General features: G+C 37.2%; 1 protein-coding gene across 2 annotated transcripts in view; it reads left to right on the forward strand.

Moving 5' to 3' along the window:
* Positions 1-12,362, forward strand: part of LOC126163075 (transmembrane protein 104 homolog) — a 97,143-nt gene that overhangs the window by 68,901 nt on the left and 15,880 nt on the right. For both annotated transcript variants that reach the window (XM_049919980.1, XM_049919981.1), the window contains exons 5-7: positions 925-989; positions 3,889-3,919; positions 11,942-12,041. In XM_049919980.1, coding sequence (XP_049775937.1) covers positions 925-989; positions 3,889-3,919; positions 11,942-12,041 — 196 coding nt within the window. The remainder of the gene's footprint in view (positions 1-924; positions 990-3,888; positions 3,920-11,941; positions 12,042-12,362) is intronic.

Genomic DNA, 12,362 nt, shown 5'->3' on the forward strand with positions numbered 1-12,362 from the left:
GGGAGACTTACTGGATGGGATGAAGAGGAAAGTGTGTCTGAAAGCTTGCATAAGTGAAACTTCTCTCTTTAATGTGTGTGGTCTCCTGTTGCTGCTTGGTGAGTAGATTTTTTTACCTATCCAATAACAATGTAAGAAATAAGTATTTTATGAACTTTTGAAGCGGCAACATTCTTTTACACAACGTTCGCATACCAAACAGTGATAATTAACAATAAATAGGCACAGAAGCAAATCATGAGAAATGGAGACGGAAGTGAAAAATGTATTAATGAAAATAGGAAGGGCAAGAGGGGAAGGAACAGAAATTTAGTGGTTCGATTAAAACTAAATAAGTAGGATAAAAACAGGAGAACAATAATTTTCTTCCTTATGTGTACCTAACTGTCTTAACTTTTAAATACTTTTCTGATGTTATTTTTATATGTTATTTTTATCTTTCCCATGCCTTTATTTGTCCTGTTTATTGGACTCTGGGTCTTAACTCCATTGTTAATTTTTATTTCTATTATGTGCCTGGTGTGACTTGTATGGACAACCTTCTTGAGAGTTTGATTCTTGTTTTTGATATGTAACAAGTAAATCACACTCATCCTAGGGTCCAAGTGATTTCCTATTTCCTAACTTTCTGCAACCCATTCCTCTTTGCTGTCTGAGAAAGGAACTAATAGTCTTGATCATTAACTTTTTAGTCAAATACTGTGTGCGACATGAGATGACATTGTGTCTTGGTGGGTACATTGGTTTCTTGATTTCAAATATTCACCACAGGTTAGGTTTTGAATCAAGTAATTTGTGCCCATCTTGACCTTAATTAGCTGTTAAAAATTGTGCTACCTGTTTCAAAACACACACATTAAAACAATAGGTTAGTGAATGTACTGTACTGTGAATGTACTTTTCACAAGGAAATTATTTTTTCAGTCTCCTGGGAAAAGTTTCCAAGCCAGCTGCAGCGGTACTACATGATCCAGGAAAAAATTGAAATGGTGAGTGTAACATGTAGTAAGGAAGCAAGTGTTTTTTACCTAGTGAATGTTTATATGATTTAATGTGAAGAGCTGCTTGAGTAGTGAAATTATGTTTATATGTGTTACTTTTATTGCGAGATGTGCTTCATTAAAACAGTGTCTGTTGCTAAATGTGGGTAGATAACATGCATTACTATTGGTAAAGTCATTAATTAAACTAAGAATATTTCTTTAGAGAATGGAATCATATAGTGACCTGAGACATGCCATGGTGTGAAATGTACTGCCAATACCTTGGATAAATTTCTTAATTGTTAGTCTGCAGAATGTAACACTTCAGTTGTCTAGGCTATAACCATTACCTCACCTACTGCAGGGTGCTCAAAATGTAAGGAATTCTGTCAGGCTTATCTCTCAGGCACGAAATGGATGACAGTGCTATGTACAAAGAGACCTTACATAGTACCATTAACATTCACGATTAGATCACTTATAGTGGCATCTCTGTCTTAACCTGTGTGTATTGGGGACCCAGACCTGATATTCATGTCTTCACTTCTTGAGGAAACTGTGGAGTTATAGACTGGATACTGCTTTGTGGCTGCTCTTGTTATAATAAGAACTAAGTATGGTACAGTACAGTACAGTACAGATAGCACAGATTTTTCTGAAAGCTGATGTTGCTATTTTTCTAAGCTGAGCAGAGTTCTCCAACAATCTAGAAGTTTCAAAGGAAAACAACTCACCAAAGGAGCATTGAGTTGTTGACAGGCACACAAAAAAGAGTGAAAACTTGCTGGCTTTCTGATAACGCCCCTGATGGATCAAAGTACACATACAAATTAGTGGCCTCCTTTCATCTTAAAGTATGTACGTTCTGCCAGAACTTTCCTTACCATATCTGTAGAAACAAAACCTATCAAAGGCAAGTAGAAATTATTTGTTGCCTTTAAGTCAAGTACCTGCCAAGCCTGAAAGTGCGTAACTAATTGCTGTGCATATGAGTTCCAATCTTCACATGTCTCTTCAAAAGAAGAGTGTGTAGCAGGGCTTTGTCAACTGTTGCGGTCAAACTTGCGCACTAAGTAACTGTGTTACAATCGTATTTAGAACATCAGTTTGCTGTAGCTGAGCTTTCTGCAGCAGTTTTAACTGCTGCTGCATGAATTACACTACAACTCTACCCTGAATTATTAGCCCTTGAAAGATACAAAACTCCTCAACACCAACTGTTGTGTTGTAAGGACAGGGTTTATTTAACAAGAAAGAGAACATGGTAATAGTACAAAATGGAATGGCTAGGTGCAACTATTCTGTCATTTTCATAACAAGATAGAAATAAGCCACGAGTTGGTTGCGTAGAATGTTACATACAACAGCATGGCAAGAAAGCTTCTCAAATTTAAGTGTAGATCAGAGACACATTTCATTGATTATTGGACAGTAAAAAATAAGCACGAGGTGTTTATGCCACAAGATGCAATCATGAACAAAGTCCTCTTCCAGCTAGCTTTACCCTTTTGAAGCTCCCTCTGGTCATAGGTGGCAATCACAGATGGTGGTGGTGGTGGTGGTGGTGGTGGTGGTGCTGAAGTATGTAGTTCAAGGAAGGTGCCAATGGTTGGACACGTTCAAGGATGAGGTGTTGCCTTCAGATCTATTGTGGAGGTTGTAGTTCAATAGTTATGCCACCATGGGTTTTCATTGATTGTTGTTGTTGTATCCGGATCCCGCTCCAGCTACTGCTGGGTCTGGGTGCTGACGAGTCCTCTGCATTTGGCTCAGTCCTCCCATCACCGTTCTTCCTCCACTTGCTGCCAGGTCACACCTATCCTTTCCACAGATATTCTCTTTCCCGTTTTCCACCGTGTTCTTGGGCACCCTCATTGGTTGTACCGTAGTACAGGATGCCACTGATATTTTAAAGAAGTGGAATGAGACAGATAGTCTGCTCATCTTCAGACATTTTCCATTGTTTTCATTAATTACTTCACCTACATATTGGAATCTCCCTAACAATAAAATGTACGCACACTATTTTAAACATTACTACATCGTTGCTGGTGCATTGGATACATGGCTGCTGATTTCAGTTTACAGTGAAAGAGAATAATAAACCTGCCTCTAGTCACTGTTTTATCTAGTTCATCACAAAGCATTTTGGAGGATGTTTCCCATATTCAAGTAATGGGAAAGTCATACAACTTGTATTTGGAGTTCATCTGCCTTGGTTTCTGCTGCCACGATATATACAGTTTTCTTTATGGAAGAATATTCAACAGTTACTCTCACAGTGAAGTTTAGAAAAAGTTAAAATTTTCCTTTAACAAAAGTGACATAAGTTGAACAGAAACTTTCCTTTTATGGCTAGAAGCTTCTTTAGAAGCAGTTTCATTTTTGGCATGATTGTCAACAATTTTTTATTCTAAATACAAAGATGCTTTAGTATACACACAAGGGCACACATGCCCCTTGTATACTACATTACATTATGTTAGCTATTAGTAGTTAATTGGTATGCTTAATACTAGTTGTTTTAAAAATTTTATCTCCCGTAAGCCATTGAACTGAATATTTACTGACTACAACTGTTGTATTATTTTGCTGTTGTGACCTGTTTCTCCAATTCTATGCTTTTCTCCTATTGTGAGCTCATACCATATTCCATCCTATTTGCCCAAGGCATCTCTGTGACCATTACACATTAGGTGAGTGCTGTAGCTTGGCTTGTCCATGGCTGTCGCAGGAAGTGAAATTTATAATCTGTATACCATTTTTGTTTGGGAAAAGAAAAAGATTACTTTCTTGTTCTTTCAGTTTTATTGTATGTCTTGGAAACTATTGATAATACCTGCTGTTTTCATTTTTTTGTGTAGCATTTGAGGGCCATTTGTTAATATTTGCTTTCATTTCACAGGGTCAGATGGCATCCCTTTTCTTTACAAGAGGTAATTATAATTGAGTTTAATGTGCACACCATTCAGTGCTTGTCAGAACAAATATGAGCTAACACTTGATCTTTAATATTGATTGATACTTTTAAATGCATAAACAGGAAGGAATAATAGTACTTACTTACTTGAAAGGAAACAGCCAAGCAGAATGAAGGGTGATTAAAAGATAATGTGTCTGAGCTCAGGAAAAAACGGTAGTTAAGCAAAGTAAGGAAAGAAATGTCTTTCTGGAATGATTCACTGGGGGGAAAGAGAAGCTTTTGACAAAAATTAATTTCTTTATTTTATAATCTAAAACATAGATAACATAAAAATCCAATCACTTGCTCCATGTTTGAGGACATCATCTTTTCTGGCAGCATTTGGTTATGATTAGGCTTTAAAGGTGATCATATTAAATTTGTTGTTTATTTTTTGCTACTAAAAAGTAAGGTATAATTCTGACTGGCAGGTACTCAGGCAATTAAATTTTTAGACCTTCCAATACTGATGATAGCGTATAATAAGGTAAATTAAGTATTCCTTAAGAAATACATAAAAATAGATTAAAAAACTCGCACAGACAACAATTCACTTGCAAGTGATTAATGGGTCTGGTACATTTGTACACTTTAAAAAACAGGAAATCTCACTATCTTTGGACGTTTTACTCTCCTTCACCATCTTCAGTCGTGGATGTCCACATGTGTGTGCATCCATGCACAAAGACACACACTCAGGAGACAGTATGCCATTCATGAATGTTTGTCGGTTTCTGCTGTTAGTTGCATCCTGAAGCAAAAATTTGAGGAGATGCTAATATAGTTCAATATGTAGGCAACTGTAATGGAACATACAAGAGTAACTTTGGAAACTGAATCAATTATTGATAATATTATCTCTAAGATAGATAGCAATGAATATGTAATGACGGTACTACAAACAGGACTTTCTGATCATTTTGTACAGCTGTGTGCAGTAAATGGAAATTGAAACTCATAAACAGAAGTTTAAAAGCAGAAAGAGATATTAGGCTTTTCAGCCAGTGAAACATCAATATATTTAAAATAATGTTGAGAAAAGAATGTTGGTTAGCCATTTTTTAAGCTCAGGAACAGATGAAATATACAATTCTTTTCAAGAAACTTTAACACGTTACTTCAATACAGCATTTCCAAAAACCAAGAGGAAAAGAAAATGTTCCAAAACAAACAGTGGATCATGAAGGAAATAGTAGAATGGAAGCCCACCTAAAGAATGATGAAATGGAGGGAAAGTATTGAAACCTACAAACAACGGAAGTTCAGACTGTTGGTAGGACAAGAAAAAGCCAAATCAGTTTATGAGATTATTTCAGAATCAATAAAAAAAGATTAAAACTTTGAGAGGGTCAGCAAAAAATACACAAAGAAAACAAATGGAAATAGAAAGTATGAAAGTGAGTTACAAAACAGAAATTGCCAATGTTCTTAATAATAACTATGTAGATACAGCAGAACACCTAAAGCGTGGAAACAGTAATCAAGGAACTCATCAGACCACATTGAAAGATAAGCCAAATCACTCAATGTTCCTGAAACTAGTATCTAAAGAGGAAATCACAAAGGTTATAAAAAAGCTCAAAGGAAAAAGTCTGCTGGACATGATGAAGTGTCAAACTACCTAAACAAGCAGTTGGCAGCAGAAATGATTGCAGCACTGTCGAGTGTTGTCAACTGCTCGTTCCAAAAAGAGTATTTACTGGTCAACTTTAATTAATTAAAGCAGAATAATTACAGACCAGTATCCTTAGTATCACACATCTCCAAAATATTAGAAGTGCTCATGCTCAACAGACTAACTGCTTATCAGGAAAAGCATAATATTCAAACTCCAGCACAGTATGGGTACCAGAAAGGGAAATCAACAGAAACAGCAATTAGATCATTAACAGAATTTATTGTACAGGCCTTCAACAATCAGATGGTAGTGTCTGGGAATTACCTTGACTTATCCAAAGCATTTGATGCAATTAATCATGCAGTCCAAGGAAAGAAATTAGACAACACTGGTATTTGTGGACAAGCAGCAGACTGGATAAAATCCTAGCTGAGTAATAGGAGGTAATATGTAACCTTTAAAAACTTATACAGATCAGAAGTTAGAAGCATTAATCATGGTGTTCCTCAAGGATCTGTTATGGGACCTATGCTCTTCAATTTATTTGTAAATAATATACAAACATATGAAAATGAAAGTAAGATAATGTATGCAGATGATGTGATTCTGCCAAATCTTTCCAACAATTGTGAAGCACTTATGAAAAACACTTTCGTATCAGTCAGTAATTCAGCACAATGGCTCATGGACAATGAGTTAATTATTAGTCTGAAAAAAAACAATGTACATGATTTTCAACACTAAGTGAAAGGAAGATCACACAAATGTTTTTGTAGGTGAAAAAGAACGGAAGAATTAATTTAGATAAGTTTTTAGGCATAACAGTAGACAGTGAGCTAAATTGGAAGCAGCAGATAAATATTGTACCCAACAAGCTAAGCTCAGTGATATTTATAATGAAGCAACTGGCTCAATGTGCATATCAAGACCTCCTGTGCACTGTCTACATTGAATTTTTGAACCATACATGCAATATGGAGTCACAGTATGGGGGAACTAAACCATCACAGAAATGAAAAAGCATTTCCAAGGGACTGACAAAACCTCAAAACTGAGATAATGTTCCCTGCATCCCTAAAAATGTTTTTAATAGAAGAAGAATTCTGCAGTGTGTCTGAGTACATGAGCAGAGAGTGAGAAAAAGATTGTACTTTGAATGATCAATGTTATGTGCCATATTATGAGAAATTAGAATTACAAATTAGTCTAAGGAACTAAACTAGAATTAAAACTACTCATGTACAATATATGGTGCACAAAAATTTATTTTTAACTCAGGTGTAAATCATTTAGCATTACATACATACTGTACAGGGCATTATATGTTTTTACTGTGTAGCATATTATAAGTATTTTATCAAGATGTAAGCAAAATTATGTGGCCTGTATTACAAGTATGTACCTGTACAAAAGGTAATTTACGGGACCAATAAAAATCACAATTACCTATCCATAATGAAAATAGTCCAACCTTTATGTGCAGTCTCTGGTATGTTTTGGTGTGCCCATTGATCCCTTTTGTGATGAGTTGTGAGTGGTATCAGAGTGTTTGGTCACTTTACATGGATACTACCCAAAGCCTGCTGTACACATTACTTGATGATTTCACCCTTAAGCCTTACACAGAATGTGGAAGCAGATGTGCACATGGAGTTGGATGATGTCACAACATGGAATTTCATATTGCAGAGCATTCTCAATCATGAAAGGGAGAAAAAGCAGATTTTTGCTTCATGGAGAGGAATATGGCCAGTGAAGTGCAAGTTCATTTCCTATGTCAAAACTTAGATGCCAAGTTGGATTATGCTGTTTGCAGTTGGAGTCTGTATTTGGTGATTTTTGTGTTATAATTTACATGCTACTCCCTCTGTCAGAAGCGTTTCAGGACAGGATTTTCTTTTATTTCTGAGTTTGCGATACTAAAAAGGAACAAATGTTGTTTTTATGTTACTTGGTATGTATGTGTCCTTGAAATGACCTGTCACTAAGTGACAGGGCTGTGCTTAGCAATACACAGCTTGGGTTATTGGTACTTTAGTTACCGTGACACAATGGATGCTGATTGCGAGCAAAGCCTGAACACTAAGTTCTGCATTGAGCTCGGGAAAACCTAGTGAAACATTAGCAATGACAAAGCAAGTATATCCATGCAAGGCACTTTCAGGAAGTTGCGTTTTCGAGTGGTGAAAAAGATTTTGTGAGGGCAGAGTTTCAGTCCAAGATGATCCCAAAGCTGGTCGCCCATCTGTAGCACATACTGATGCAAACGTGGAGCGTGCAAGGCAGTTGTTGCAAGAAGACTATCACATAACTGTGCGTGCGATATCAGTAGAATTTAATTTGAACTGTGATGTGTGTCATAAGATTTTACGTGAAGATTTATGGAAACACAAACTTGATGCAAAACTCATCCCTCACACACTAATAGATGAACAGAAAGAAGAAAGATGATGAATTTCTGCTCAACTATGGGATAGAGTTACATGTGATCCCAAATTTGTGTCAAAGATTATTGTGGGGGATGAAAGTTGGTGCTACCACCAGTAGGACTCTCACTTGAAGCATCAAAGTGCTGAATGCCAGAGTCCTGGAGCACCAGCCTCAAAAATACTAAAACAATAACCTTCAAGAACAAAGACAATGTTGATTGCCTTCTTTGGTAGTAAAGGAGTAGTTCACCATGAAAATGTTTCTCCAGATCAAACAGTGAACCAAACAGTTTGCATCCAAGTCTTGAAACATTTGCAAAAAGCAGTTCGACTTTGCCTCCCAGATTTGTGGCATACTCAGGACTGATTCTAACTTCATTACAGTGCAAGACCCCAAACTGCTCTATCAGTTACCAAGTATCTGCTCAGATATTCTATTATTGCCATCCCATATTTGCCTGACCTCTCACCTTGTGATTTTTTTTTCTTGTTTCTGCGAGGGAAAAGATGACTATAAGGAAAGCTTCGTCTATATTGCAGTCCTCCAACAGGCTGTGACATATGAACTTACAAGCATCACAGTTGAAAATTTCCCTGCTTGCTTCCAAGACCTCCACAAACATTGGAAACTGTGTCTAGATAGCCAAGGGGACTACTTCCATAAGAGCTAGGATCATTATTGGGCAAGTGCATTTTTTTTTTTTAAATCCTGTTCTTGGTACTTTTCTGACAAAGGAAGTTTGTTTTGAAGCACCAGCACATTGAGGATCTCTCGGCATCATGTTTGGTATGATTTGTTATAATGAAATGACTGGAAATTGCTGGTTAAAGGCTTTTTGTACTTAAAATAAATGTCAGGTAAAGACAAATCAATGGTTAAAGGCTTCAGGACATCATAAGGTAAAAGGCACAGGAACAGATAACACATGGTAAATGTGTTGTGGTGGGTAGAGGCATGAGTTGAGGTGTGAAAGGTTGCCAGTTCAATCTTGATTAGTGCAAATCTACAGGCCCCATAATTAAAGTTCCAGTCTCATAACACTGCAGAAAGAGAACCACTGCAGAAAGAGAACCATTGCTCAGAAAGTTGTCACATTTGAATGGCATATTGTTGACTCTGGGAGAAACGTCATGGAACAAAAGAAATTTAACAAAAATTTTACCAGTGGAGATAAGGGTCTTAATGTAAATGAGATTGCATACAAACGGCAGATGACTCTCGCTATGATGGCCATGGTGTAAGTTGCACACTACACCATTCACAGTGTTCAGTGTGCAAGAGTGCACAAGTTCAGCAGTCAACAGTTGTGACACCAGTTTAGGTAAGTCCATCCACTACAGGAAGATTGTGCCACACCAGATGGGAAAAATTGGCTTTTAATTGTCCTGAGGCCAAAAACTGCATAAAAAGCAAAATGACACCGGGTTTTAATTGCCCTGTGACTAAACACGACATAAAAAAACAAAAATGACACCAGTTTTTTTTTTATTTTCCTGGAGCAAAAAATCACATAAAAAGCAAAATGGCATCAGTTTCTAGTTGTTGTGGGGCTGGCACAAGACACATTCAGTATGCTGTAGTCACGTTCAGTGTGTGTTGTGCAATGAATGCCTTTAATTCAGCTACATTCATAACTGGAACACCACAGTCAAAAGTCACATGGATTAAGATAAGCTGATAATTCTAGCATTTTCGAAATGCCTGTGCGGCAGCTGCTTCATTGGCTGTGTAATGTGTGAAGGAGTGCCATCTTGTATAAAAATTATACTACTCTCACATCCACACTGTTGAAGGGTTGGAATTATGTTGGTGTGCAAATGATTCTCATAGTGTTTACAAGTGATGATACAGGTAACAGGAAACGCTGGACTCATCTCCTCAAAAAAACGTGCCTATGGTAACAACGCAGTCAATCTGTACCATGCAGTCAGTTTTGCAGAATGAAATGGTCCTGGTTGATGTGCGTGCAGATTTTCTGTTGCTCTTATTCTGCTTGTTGACATCCCCTTGGAGACGGAAATGGGTTTCATCTGTCCAGAGAATGTTCCATGCCCATTCATTGACCACTTCCATGTGAGGAAGAAATTCCAGAGTGAACATTTGTCTTGCTGACAGGTCGGCAGGGAGCAACTCCTGAACATGGGTGATTTTGTATGGATAGCAATGCAGGATGTTTCATAGGATTTTATGCACTGTGCTCGTAGGCATGTTTAACTTTCAGGCAGTTCCCCATCCACTGCATGTTTGCACACCACTATTTGACCCCCCTGCTGTTGTCCTCATCTTTGACAGATGTCAGATAACTGCTTTCCTCAATCTACTGCATTGAACTACAAAAGAAGTTGTCTTTTTGCATTTTGTGACCATTTTCTCTTCACTCTTAGCAGACATCAGAGCAATGCCTTTTTTCATACTCTGGAGTGTCCAGGTCATCTGTAGGGCTACTGGTGCACAGTCACCATTCTTTTAAAAGAGCTTCACCAGCAGTATATGATCCTTCATGGATAGAGTAATGGTGGGCATCTTGGACACAGAGGAACGGCCATGTGGTGCATGTCTGTTGATGTGCATATTCTGATGCCTACAGCGCTATCTATTGATCAAATTTTTTGTTAAGGTTTTTATTCCCATGATGTTTCCCACTGTGTCAATAATACACTGTTCAAATTTGACATAATCCTAAGCAGCAGTTCTCTCTAACCTACAGCATTTTGAAACTGGAACTTTAATTATGGACACACTGTATTTTTATTCACCTTCATGTTTTCTAAAAGATTCCAGGATTTTTGTATTAATTTAGTAGTAGTATGTTGTGCAATATTCAGTGTTATATATAAAACTATGAATGCTTTCCATTCAAGCTTGAGCTTCTCAGTTTTGTGCATTTTTAGCAGAGAATTGCAAGATTGCTATTTACATCTGACTGATTCCTCACAGTTCAGCACAGTATATACTAAAGATGGAACAGTGGTAGCATATGGACGAGGGAGCAAATGTCCATTCATTTTACTATATGAATGAAAGAGGAGCAGTGTTTGTAAAATGTTAAATGTAACAATTGCCACAGTAAACATCACAGAGCTGGGATATGTATCCACATATTTGAAAAGGTAAAATGTGTTAGGCTAGAGTTAATGACTTCAGAGGAATGCAAGCGTAAATTTTTAAATGTGCATACAAATTGTTGTTCAGTCCATCAGTGTGGCCACAATATTCTTTGCAATTTCTCCGCTCATACTTGACAATCACTAAGACTAGTCACCTAGGTATTTTATGCACGACCATTTTTGTAAACAACGTGTGATTTGTGTGCCAGATATAGCTGACAGCTGCTGCTGGAGAGTATTGTAGTCTAAAACCATGATGAAGTGCACATTCTGTGTGATGTTCCACCTCATTTGTGAGCATGTAGCAACAACGTAGCCACATTTAGTGTGTCTCATGATGAGAAACACATCCCATGCAAGACCGGCTTTATTGCTGGCTGTAGCAAAGGGCGCTGTTGTTGGAATTTTGCTGTGATCCTACTCTTTTGAGTACATAATGAATACCAGTAAATATCAAACAGTGGTGTAAATTATAGGTTCTGACTGTCCTTGGCTGAACGTTCTGGACAGGAACATGTAGGTAAGAGCATGAACATTTAAACTCATTGCCTATTACACAGTACCTACTGCTTTTCTATGAAATAAGCATTTGTCTTATCCTGTGTGTACACATTGTGCAAGTAGTGTGCTGCGTCACTTGTCTGTTCATGATAATTTCATGCAACATTGCCATAGTTACTGAATCACAAGCTTTAATGTCATTATTGTATTTTCTTGAGTAATTACCATTTGTGATTTTCACTAACCTATGGTAACCAGTGTAGTGACGTACTGCAATTGATACAATCTGAAATGTGTTATATGTTCTAATATTAATGTGGCTATTTTATTATGTCTACAGGTGGACGGACACTGTTTTTCTTGTGCTTTGCTGTTTACCTATATGGAGATCTATCCATCTATGGGACAGCTGTGGCAAAATCATTGGCAGATGTTGCTTGGTAAGTCAAGTTTATCATTTAAAAAAACTAAAGAAGAGAAAAAGGTGGAAGAGAAAGGACAAAAAAATACACAACATTTTAATGAGGTGGGTGTACTATCAGTAGAGGAACATAGAGAAGCCTGAAATACTGAATTTGACCTTGTAGTAATCAAATAATACAAGTCAAACAAATATGGCTTTATTCTTAACCTCTGAACAATAATGTAAATAAGCCTCTCGGGACTCTACAAGAGACAGACCAGCTGATGCACGTGATACAAACTAGAATAACATAGAGAGGGTCAGTAGCACCTGTGTGTTTGTGTGTGTGTGTGTGTGT

Source organism: Schistocerca cancellata, chromosome 2, assembly GCF_023864275.1.
Source record: "Schistocerca cancellata isolate TAMUIC-IGC-003103 chromosome 2, iqSchCanc2.1, whole genome shotgun sequence".
Taxonomy (NCBI): Eukaryota; Metazoa; Arthropoda; class Insecta; order Orthoptera; family Acrididae; genus Schistocerca; species Schistocerca cancellata.